The sequence below is a fragment of the Nestor notabilis genome, unplaced genomic scaffold, assembly GCF_000696875.1.
Source record: "Nestor notabilis isolate BGI_N333 unplaced genomic scaffold, ASM69687v1 scaffold2159, whole genome shotgun sequence".
Taxonomy (NCBI): Eukaryota; Metazoa; Chordata; class Aves; order Psittaciformes; family Psittacidae; genus Nestor; species Nestor notabilis.
In genome coordinates, this window is record NW_009944848.1 from 16,705 (window position 1) to 28,534 (window position 11,830).

General features: G+C 46.0%; 1 protein-coding gene across 1 annotated transcript in view; it reads right to left on the reverse strand.

The window, feature by feature from the left end:
• B4GALT4 (UDP-Gal:betaGlcNAc beta 1,4- galactosyltransferase, polypeptide 4) overlaps positions 1–10,200 on the reverse strand; it is an 11,873-nt gene extending 1,673 nt beyond the window's left edge. Inside the window, exons 1-4 of the mRNA XM_010022593.1 lie at positions 9,933–10,200; positions 8,484–8,716; positions 4,719–4,906; positions 1,802–1,924 (exon numbers count right to left, since the gene is read on the reverse strand). Of these exons, the coding sequence (XP_010020895.1) occupies positions 1,802–1,924; positions 4,719–4,906; positions 8,484–8,716; positions 9,933–10,200 (812 nt within the window). The remainder of the gene's footprint in view (positions 1–1,801; positions 1,925–4,718; positions 4,907–8,483; positions 8,717–9,932) is intronic.
• Between the last annotated feature and the right edge of the window lie 1,630 nt (positions 10,201–11,830).

Consider the following 11,830-nt stretch of genomic DNA (forward strand, 5'->3'; position numbering starts at 1 on the left):
CCCCGCCCGGACGCTGCGTCCACCCTGGTGCTGATACAGGCCAGGATGTTGGTGGTTTTTTGGCTGCCTGGGCACAAGCTGCTCATGTTCAGCTCTGTCAATCAGCACCTCCAGGTCCTTTTCTATGAGCAGCTTTCCAGCCACACTGCCCCAAGCCTGGAGCAGTGCAGGGGGTTGTTGTGGCCCAAGTGCAGGACCTGACACTTTGCCTTGCTGAACCTCATACTATTAGCCACAGCCCATGGATCCAGCCTGTAAGAAATTGAGCCCCTGACATGTTTCCAATGACTGTTTGTAGCAGTAAAATATCAAATAAATACAACAAATGATCTGAAATGCCTCCTGGTGATGCACAGCTTTGGAAGGGGCCCACCATACTCAGAACAGGAGAACCTGAGAGCATTCAGAGTTCTTCAAGATACTGAAGGAGATGGTGCCATCTGCTGCCTTTGCTGGGGAAGGCTGCAAGATCCCTGCACATAAACTCACCGGGACAGCCCCACTGCAGACTCTGTAACCTGCCCAGTCCAAGATCCACCCAAGAGGAAAGGCATGAGGCAAGTCCTGCGTGCACTCTGGGTCATGCGATTTGGTTTCTACACCAGGACCTCAACAACTAGAGTTACACAAGTGAGCATCACTTCTGATTCCAACCCCTTGCAAACAGTGTTGGAGACACTCAGCAAATCCTGCTGCTCTGCTGCCCACAGCAACACCACCATCACCTTTGTTTGCACCTTAACTGGGACGCTTCTTGGAAAGGTGGGGCATGAGATGGTATCAAGCTATGCCCTACCACTATAAAAGCCAGCTCCCAAGAGAGGTTGGTGTCTCTAAATAGGAGTAGGGAGAAAAAAAACAGCTGTGATAAAGAAGGGACAGAAATCCAGGTCTCCAGTAGCCCTTTTAGATTTCTTGAGGTACAGCTGCCTGATACAAAGGAAAACTTCCATTTGGAAGTTCCTAACTCTTCACACACTTGATTTCATCAGTGTAATCACTGAACATCACCAGGGAGATGACTTTATGTCCCCAAAATGGCTGGTTGCATATTTAAGCAACTGAAAAGGATAAACCTTGAAGAATGATGTACACTTAAGTTAGAAATCGACATGTTCTGCCAGCAGAGCTTAGGGGGTTGTGGTTTATTCCTGTTGGGTTTGTTTTCTGTTTGGCCCCTTCCCTTTCCTTCACTAACAGCAATGCAGAATTAGAGGCTTCCTTCTAAGCAAAGGGCAAAAGATCACCAGCAAAGTTTGGCTAAGTCCTTTGTGCCATCCAACTTCTCAACCTGACAGGTTTTCCCTGCTTTGAAAGGCCCATCTGCAAACCTGGATTTCACAAGAACAAAAGGCACATCCAAATACAGGCAGTCTTTCTAAAATTCAAGCTATTCACTGTGTTAACTAAAATCAACACCACCCACATACAAATGAAGCTGTGCTTGGAGTAAATCATGGTAGTCAATGAATGCAAAAACACCCAATCCCACCAAACCAAACCCCTCCCACACTCTTACAAAGCACTGGAGCTGAATACATTTGTGTCTCTTTGGCAAACCACCCTCCAGATTTCAACATCCCTGCTTCTGTTATAACCAATCTCCAAGTGACAATGCAAATCCTGTGTGGCTGAGACAACACCAACCCAACCCAAAAGAACCCCAACCCAAGACCTAACAAAGCCCCCACCCAACCAGCAATACTTGTCTGGGAGAGGACTAGGTCTCAGGCATGCCCATCCTTTGCAAAGAGGAAACTGTGCACAGAACTGCACATCCTGCACCTGATTGACTTTTTACCTGATTCGTAGGTCATCATCTTCTCCACCCCATCCCCAGTAGTTGTTAGAGAATCCATTGACTTTGGCAAACTGATCCCTTGTTAGAGCAGTTACACCTCCAAAATATCCTTTGTACCGTAACCTAGAAGTACACAAGAGGAGAGAATGAAGAATTAAAAGTCAAATTCTACCAACAATGAAAACCTCACCCTGAAACTCTGGATTGTCTGCCTAAGCTCTGGATTTAGATATGTCTTTCACAGAGTTGAGGGTGCACAAACCCATGAGGTTGCTCTGGTTGTCTTCCTCTTTTCACAAGAAGATGGTGATTTGCTCTAGGCCAGAAAGATTAAACTCTCCAACTGAGAGAACAGTTCCTTCTTCAACAGTTTCCCTCTTCACACAACTCCCCTTGCCAGGCAAAGAGCACTTCACCTCAAGGACCCCCATAAGTACAAAAAGAACGAAGCCACAGACTCACGTAACAGAAGCTCTGCAATAATGACAGAAGCCACTGACTACCTTGGAGCTGAAGCTGGGAAACCTGGAATGAAAACAGGTCACAGACACGTGCCCTGGGATACTGCAGGAACAACTCCAAGGTAAGGTACAGTGTGAGCTGCTAAGTAACCTATTGTAATGTTGCTCAGCTCTAAAGGAGTTTCAGTTCAGGCTTCTACCTTCCTTGTCCTGGGAACTGCAGCTGCTCTGAAAGGTATTTACATACCATGTTGTTTATCTTCTTACACCATTTTGCTCCTTGCTTTTTATGATACCCTCCTCTTTCTGGGCCCTTAAGATGAGCAGTACAACACAGCCCCTACTACATTGCCACTGCCAGAGGTGATGTGCACATGGCTGCAGTTGTGTTTGGATTGCTAGGTGGGTGTGAATCCAAACGGGTGAACAAATTGCCAGGGCTAGAAAACATCCCTGATGACAATTTACATGCCAGGCGAGCAAAGGCGTGATGCTTATTGCTATTTCTGGTTTACCAGGAACCTAATTTAAACACACACGCACAAAACAACAAAGAAACCAAACCCCACACCATACACAACCTCCCTCAGACCAGTTTTGTTGGCTGATTTGTGCTCCTGTCATAGCATCACAAGAGAACTGCAGAGGTTGAGGGGCCTCTGGAGATGAAGCAGTCCAACCCCTCTGCTACAGCAAGTCACTGAAGAGCACGTCCATTCAGGTTCTGAGCATCTCCAAGGACGGAGACTCCACAACCTCTCTGAGGAGCCTGTTCCAGTATATGACCACCTTCAAAGTTTTAGTATATAAACCTTCCTTGCTGAAGGATCCAAACCTGCAGTTTGTGTAGCTAAACATAAGGTACTGACTTCTCCAAAGTTGCCAAGATTACCATACACTGCATCACCATAGATGATGCACCCACATTCCTGCCCAGGATGTTGTGTGTTAATGCACGACATGTACAACTTCCATACACCTAAGTGATGTTTCTCAGTATGCTCACCTCAGCCTAAGCAAAACACTGAGGTCCCCCAACTGGGATTTCAACCCCAGGTCTCAGCTCAGTTCAGGTATCATTCTTGAGTTCAGGATCTGAATTCCCTCAGATGTACCCAGGAATTCCTTTGGAAATACAGTGCTGTTATCCCCACTCCATGGATGGGTAAACAGAGGCAGTGACACAGGAAAGAAAGTATGAAACTCAAACCACCAGTACCCCAGTGAATACTGCTGCAGGGTATTCACAACAACTTTTTGTCTGTACCCTTTAAAGCCAAAGCTTAAAGCTTTATACTCTTTAAAGTACTCTTTTAAGTACTCTTTAAAGCCAAACCTATAACTAACAGTTCCTTTCCACAAGCAGAACAAACCTGAGGAAATCCATAGTAAGAGGATCCTGCAGTAAAAGCAAGAATCCATCCACTTCACTAAGCAGCACACTTGCAGTAAACCTGAGGCACAGGAGGTTAAGTAAAGCACCTCAAGCATCATGCCATGTTATCAGCCTGGATTCTACATGCCTGTCCATTAACCAAAGCAGTGTTTCTGTTGCTTTGGTGCACTGACCATCCCATAGCCCTCAGCATTCTGTCTGCAAGGCAGAGTGCTCCAAAAGCCTGTCACAAGCCTAGTACATATGTGCTTGTTCCAGTTTGCACTAAATGACTGGAAAGTGGATGGTATTCTGCATAAGAATTTGCACACCCCACCTCTCTCTCATGTATTTAAGAAAGGAAACCCAGAAGTAAAGCAGAGCTTTGCTTGAAAGTACACAGAGAGCAGCTTTTGAAAAGCCCACTTCGATTTAATATTGAGATGACATGACAGAGGAGGTAAATCTTGAAAGAAACAAGTTCAATGGAAACACCCTGGTCATTAAACTCACCAAACTCAGGAGCCTTTTCTTCTCTGAGGTGGCCTGAATCTGACTTTTCACATCACCCTGTCACTTAGGGCACCCATTTCAAACCCAGAATGATCCTGTATGAGACACTGCCCATCCACGTCCTTAAATACAACTCTGTCCCTGGGCAAGCTCTCATGCCTGAGCTTTCCATATCAGATGTTCCCTCTTCAACAGCAAAAGGCAAGTAGTAAGTTTTTCTATGGTAAGATCACACCCTCAAATCAAAGTGCAAATGCATTTCTAGCTTCAACAGAAGGTCTCTGCACAACCTCTGGCATGTTTCTTCCTTCTTGGAACACCCCTTACCTCACCCCAGAAACCAGAAGGATGACAATGATCACCTGTACAGGTGACCATGGGGCTGACTTAAGAGATGCCCATACAGTTCTCTTTTGTCAAGGGCACTCCAGAGAGATGAAGTGTTACCACCAGAAAGCTGGTGTCAGGAGGAGGGGTAGATACAGCACAGAGCTCCATCAGAAGAGGAACATTATCAGTAACATGGCATTTCCCAGTTGGTATTCTTTCCATATGCCTGGTTTCCTACCTGTATCCAGTATTGTTCCTGCCAACTACAAAGTGCTTTGGTCCGGGGCCACACGTGTAAATGTTAAAGTCATTTTCTGGCACCAGATCCACATCATGGAAAATGAAACAGTCCCAGTTAGCTTCTTTTAGGGCCTCTAGGTATCCTACATTCAGCAGCTTAGCACGATTAAATTTGGTGCTGCCAGCCTGTGGAAGAGAATGGAGAAAACCTCTGAAGAAGGTGTCAAACCTTTAGAACCAGAGCTGCTCCCAGATACTTGTTTTGATCACACAGTTGACAATCACCTCCGTGCACCACCGCCCTGCCAGCCAGGAATCACACATGGGGCTGCCCCATAGCACTGGCTACAGCTCCACAGTGGCCGCTGACACAGGGAGCTTCTTCCATCTCTGCTTGTCATGAACAAACAGAGCCAGGGCCAGGAGAGTCTGTGGTTGTCTGGGCACCAGGAGTATGCACCCTGCATGACACAATCTCACTACTATTGCTGTTCCCATACGGCTATGTAACAAAAGAGGTGTCAGTAAACAGCTTAGAAACTGGTGCCCCAAACAATGTGTCAGCAAAGCTTATGGAAGGTGTTTAAAAAAGCCAAACCCAAAACACATTACTCCCATTCTTATTAGTTTATCCACATCAGAGCACCTGCCACAGACGATTCATATGCTTGTTCTGCAGTTCAGAGGACAGCAATGCCTGAGGACTTCACTGTATTTCCTCAGTTCACACAGTAGGTGGCAGAGCGGGAAATAAAAAGCAGGTCTCTTCATTTCTAACTCCTGTCTATAACCTAATTATTACGCTGCACAGGGACTCCCGCTAGAACGGGGCTTCACTTGGCTTTTACTAGTCTTGTACAGGCTGAGAATGTTGGGGCTGTTCAGCCTGGAGAAGAGAAGCTGCATGGAGACCTCAGAGCAGCTTCCAGTGTCTGAAGGATGCTCGGGAGGGACTCTTCATCAGGGACTGTAGTGATAGGACAAAGGGTGATGGGTTCAAACTGAAACAGGGGAAGTTCAGGATAGATATAAGGAAGAAGTTCTTTACTGTGAGGGTGCTGAGGTGCTGGCACAGGGTGCCCAGTGGTAAATGCTCCATCCCTGGCAGTGTTCAAGGCCAGGTTGGACAGAGCCTTGGGTGACGTGGTCTAGTGTGAGGTGTCCCTGCCCATGGCAGGGGGTTGGAACTGGATGATCTTATGGTCCTTTCCAACCCAAACCATTCTGTGATTCTATGATTTTCTAGAGCTGGGAACTTGATGTACTTGAAAGATAAAAAGCAATTTTCAAGAGAAAGGAGTCATTTGCTAGAAGGTGCCTGGACTACGAGAGGCTAAGTGGAAGATGAGAGAGAATCTGGCCTCCCCAGGCTGAAAGAAGGTTAAGTGGAGGGAAAAGAGTTGTAAACAAAGAGTGTTTTACTGTTCTATAAATTAATGCTCTGCTCTGAAGCAGCAATTTGTTCACCATCACTAACAACCATCTACTCCTGAACAAAGAAGATTTATGGGTTTTATGGCTCCATACCTGCAGTTAGGGAGATCCAGCCCAGTGCCTACTCTGAGAAATGAACAGAGGGATCATCAGTTGCTTCCATTCTGAGTCAGGGAAGGAATTCTCCAAGAAAAAAATTAGATAAAATTCCCCTAAACTGTATGAGGTCAAATTTCTGACTGAGGGGTTTTGTGTGTTTCTTTGGTTCTTTGTTTTATTGCGTGCTGTATATGAAAGCATCCATCAGAGAATCTTCTCCTGATGATGGAAACAGGCTATTTGAATGAACAGAACAATTCAGATGACTGACAAAGAACACGCAGAGAACTCCACTTGTGTTTGGTATCAAGTGCAGTTGAAGTGCAGACCATCTGCTCCAGTTATGTCTCTCCTCCCTTTGCCCACTTCCCGTGCAAAGGCAGCCAAACAACAGCTAAAATGACTGTCCAGGAAGGGAGTTTTCCATGTTAGACCTCACACTGAACAAATAGCAAAGTTTACTCTCATCTTTTACTGAGAAAAGAATTGTCCTCCTTTGTTTCTACGGGAGGAGAACACCAACCACAAGACAAACTTACGTTGGGAAATACATTACTCACTCTTCAGGGATTATGAACTCACTTTTTTTCCAGCAGTCCCCTCACCTATGCACACATTTGTGCAGAGAAACATGATGTTCAAGATCTTACAATTAGCTCATAGAGTTGGAGTATGCCCTTCAATGGCACGCAGAAATACAGAAGACCTATTTCTTAATCTTCCTCCCAGGTAAACTCTGTGTATTTTAATAGTTAAATCCTAGTTTTAACTATTTCTTTCCTCAAAAGATACTTAAAACCAATAATGACGTCACAAATGGAGACTGAAAATGAATTTGCCATCAAAGAGCTTTGTTAGACCCACTTCTCAGTTTTGGGCATGTCCCTCTACATGGAAAGGGGAAACCAAAGCTTCTAATCTTCAATGTAAAAGCTCTGATAGAACAAGTCCAGACTTGACACTGCTGCTCATATCAGACAGAGCTTTCATACCTCTGTATTTCTTTTTGTTATATGCCATCAGCTGTTCTCCACCTCACAGAGTTCAGTAGATAAAGAACCAGGTTGGACAAGGCTTGGAGCAACCTGCCTTGGAGCAACCATGGCAGGGGGTTGGAACTGGATGAGCTTTAAGGTCCCTTCCAACCCAAACCACTCCATGATTCTCTGGTAACTTAATGCTAACCACTGCTTGGCAGCTGGAGTGAGCCATTATGTGCATGATTACAACACACACTAAGGCAGGAAAAAGCCTCAGTTTCTCCACTCTATGGGCCACATGAGAACTCTAAACAAGGGAGGACTAGTTACTCCAACTGAAAGTATATATCCTGCCACGACTTTTGTTGCTCTTCTGCTGTGCCATTGAGCAGAAGCATAGGCTTTCACCTCGAATGCACTGCCTCATGCTGGCTGATTGACTCTTTGAACAGAAGGGAAGAGAAACTCTATTGATTTATCACCTTTTCCTCCTGCTGTCTGAAAAATCTGTTTAGACTCAAGGCAGAGCATGTAAGTAAATGAGAGCAAGAGAAAGCAAACAATGAAAGATCAAGAAAAAGACAACATATTACGAAAGAGAAATCTATATCTTAGATGAAAACCGACACGGCACAAATCTCTATGCTCAAATGTTAGCTGTTGGCTCACCACTAGAAAGAATGCAAATAAATCAGTAAATCTCTCAGGAACCAAGTGCTCCATCATGACTACTTCTGCCCACAGCCCTTGCTGGGCAAGTAAAGCACCTACAAGCAGTAGCTGTCATGTCTGGTTTGAGCTGGCAGAAGTAAGTACAACACACAGCTTACCACACATGACAGCCAGCGAGCAGATGGGAAAGTAGAGCTGGATACAAACTGAAGCCTTCGATCCAAACAACTCCAAACGAAAAGACAGAAAACATGTCAGCGTAGTTACTGTGTGTATGCTGCAGGAGAAGTGAGTTACATTAGTAATGGGAAAGATGCTAACCTTGAATGCTAAGTTAGAAATAGTAAGTCGCTCAGACTGAGAAACGGACACCAGCTGAAAACACTCTTAATTCTTCCCAGCTTTGCTAACAGCAGCTGAGATCCTGTAGTGGCAGCAGCAGTGGCTGCATGCACCACTGCATCCCTCAGCAAGTGTTGGAAACAGACTCGGAGGACTGATGTTAGCCAGCAGAAGCAGCAGCAAAGCCACTCTCCTTGGCCTGCAGAGCATCACCCCCAAACACATCTCTGCCTCACCTGGTGAATAACATAGATGCCGTAGTCCAACTGCTGCCTCTGCAGGAAGGGGTGGAGGTGCTCCAGGAGGTACAGCAGATGCTTCTCTCGGTTGCGGTGTGGGATGATGATGGCCACGTGGTGCTGTGCTGAGCACTCTGGGGGGTGGTACCGGCCCTTGGCTACCTGAGGGTTCTCCTTTTGCACTTCTTCCAGTGTGAGTGATGCTTTGAAGGTGAGTTTGCTGGCACCAACTGTAGGAGAAGCACAAGAAGCTTTCCCCAGTTATTTCTGACTGTGGCTAGTCCAAATGGGGCACTCTGTAACAGCATAAGAAACCCAGGATGAAGCCCCAGTTGATTTCCCTGCCTTTCCCAGAGAAAAGTAGTGCCACAAGGGTATTATGCAGGCAGTGGAAGGAGAGGGTATCAAGTGTTTAGTTGCTTAAACTCATTATAGAGCAGTGATGATAAAAAATAATAATAACTAAAAAGAAATCAGAAGAAGTTCCTATGGCAGGAGAATTGGCTGGAAACAGCTGCCAGAGCAAAGCAGAGGAAATGGAAATGGAAAGAGACATATGACTGTGGCCATGAAAAGCCATCTCTACTTAAAGCATGAACAAAAACCATTACAGGCTTTAGGTTATACATCTGTAAGATAAAACATACCAAGGCTTCCTGTAGCCAGATTTTCATCACTTCTCTTGCACTGAGCTATCATTTCATCCCCTTTGGGCTCAGCAAACCCACTGAAGAGAACAACACAAGGCACCGTGATGGCTACAGCTGCAGTGCTTTCACATAGGCAAACACGTTTGGGGCGGGGACGGGAGTGTGCAGTGAGACAGCAGCTTTTTGGACTACATTGGGGAAGAGGGAAGAATCCAGCTTCCTAAACAAATCCCTAATCAGGTCCGCAAAAAGAAGAGGAAGGTGACAGTGACACGATACCACAATGCAGAAGTCTGGTGCTGCCAGCAATCCCAAGACCAAAAGAAAGAGTTGTTGGGGAAGATAAACACTGCAACCATGAACACCCCCCCTTCCTCCTTTCCCTGAGCTTTTATTGCTGAGCATGGTAAATGGTATGTTCATGTTGTATGGAATATCCCTTTGCTGCATACACTCCCAACCTCTTGCTCACCACCAACCTACCAAATGTTAGGAGGCCAAGATAGAGACAAAGCCTCAACATTGTGCACACACTTTTCAGCAGTAGCCAAGTCACTGGTGTGTTACTAAAGCTGTTTGAGCCACAAATGCAAAGCACCACACCATATGGGCTGCTGTCCCAGCCAGACCCAGCACATAAGTCACTTCCTCACCCAGAAGTGCTCACTGGGACTGGTTGTGTTGTATTTGTTTCACAGGGAAAGTGTCCAACTGTAAAACACTAGGAAGAAAACCAATCAGCAATTGTAAAGCAGGTGTAACTTGTGAGAAAGGGCAGGAAAGCAGCATCACTTACTCAGGTACGGAGACAGAGCTGGGCACTCATCCTGAAGTGATTTCACTGTGGGAACTTCTGCAACTGATTCCATCTTCTCTTGCTTCTGCCTGTCCTCCAGGCTAGTCACCTTCCTGAAATCCTCCACCATGCTCTTAGCTTTAGGAATTTCCTGTCTGGAGTCCACATAGTAACTGACTGTGGCCCATAGCACCATCAAACACAAAGTGACAAGCACCAACACTTTGAACTTATAGAAGAGGTGAAAGACATAGAAGCTCAAGGCCATGGTTCTCTCTGATCCACCAGCTGCCTCCTCTGCTCTGATGCCGAGGCAGGCTGCTGAGCAGCCGGGCTGATGAAACCAAGGGTCCCAAGAAGAATGTCACAGCAGAGGAGTAAAGCTGGAGGTAGGTAGGGCTGCCACGCTTGCTCCAGTTCCGCAATTCATGGAGCCCTGGTGCTGTTTGCTCTTCAAATGTCAGGAAATATGACTTAACCTGGACAAAAAAAGAAGCAGGAGTTAGTGTCTACCTCTCTCCACTGCTGTACCATCAGGAGAACAGGTTATGACCAAACATGAGAGGCACAGCAAGTATGAAGTACTGGTCAGAAACAAACACATCGAGCTCAGCCACAAACCAGCTGCACGATTTTAGGCCAATCACCTTCCTGCTTCGTTCTCCACTCCCAACCTTTCTATCTTTTTCCTCTGTTAGAAAGTGCAGCTACTACCCCATGTTATGTCTGAGTACATTGCCTGGCAATACACAGGCTTTAGTGCTTCTGCTCCTACAAAACTTAACAACAGCTGTAAGGTAAGAGATTCTGCTGGCTATGAGTTAGCTCCCCCCACCCAAACTGAAAACCACATGAATTCTCTCCAGAATTCAGTTGGTTTCTTAGGGAAGAGAGTACTATTGGTGCTCCATTGTGCTGCACCATGTACTGTGCATCCTGCAGCACCTGACTGGCATCAGTGGCTCTTTGCACAGTGTTCCCCTCCCACATGCTGCTGCAGGAGGCAAGTCTGCTGCTTTTCGAGGGAAGGGTTCAGTTTTGCAGTGTTAGGTCTGTGAGGATCCAACCCTTTGCTCTATTTCCTGCCTTCTTTCAAGAGCTCCATTTTCCTACACTGCCCTCACACTAGAAAGTTACATTGCAAATACTTTTGCCTGGTACTATCAGCTCATAGCAAAGAATGAGATTTTAACAGAGGAGAGCTTTGATACAGAAAACACCCAAGAAAACTGCCACGTGTAAGAAGATGAAGGACTGAGGCTAAGTGAAGCAAGGCAGCGATTAAAGCCAAGGCACACAAAACAGGCTGGATCAAAGAGAAGAAACACTAAAACATGGAAGGTTATTTTATAACAGCTTTCAACATATCCGTGAGATACCCAGGCAGAAGGAATACAGTAACTCTACCTTCCCACTAGTTTAGTCCAGGTGTCTTCTGGAAAAGTCTGTTGATTCACAGGGATGTATGTGGGAGCCAGACCTAGGACTGACTCAATGCACTGCCCAAACTTCTTGGGGTTCACTGGGAATGGCCAGCTGCTGTTCTTCCTGCAGGCACTACACAGAGGGGATAACCTGCTCTCTCCATCCACATGCAAGGTACAGTGCTGGTCTAAGGAAGGAACAGAAGAGTTTTCAGTGACCTTATCACCAGCAGTGAAGGGTCTCCACATCCACTTCAACCACAGAGAAGAAAGCTTACTGCCATCTCCCCTACATCATTCTCTGCCATGTTGCTTTCCAGCCTGGTAGTCCTTAGCACCTAATTGTACAGTGACATCCCTCCAGCCTTCAGGCATTTCTCCCTGTCACCATGATCAGCCAAAGATTATCCAGAGTCACCTCGCAGAGTGCATCCCATCATGGTCCATGAACCTATATATGTCCAGTTTGCTCAA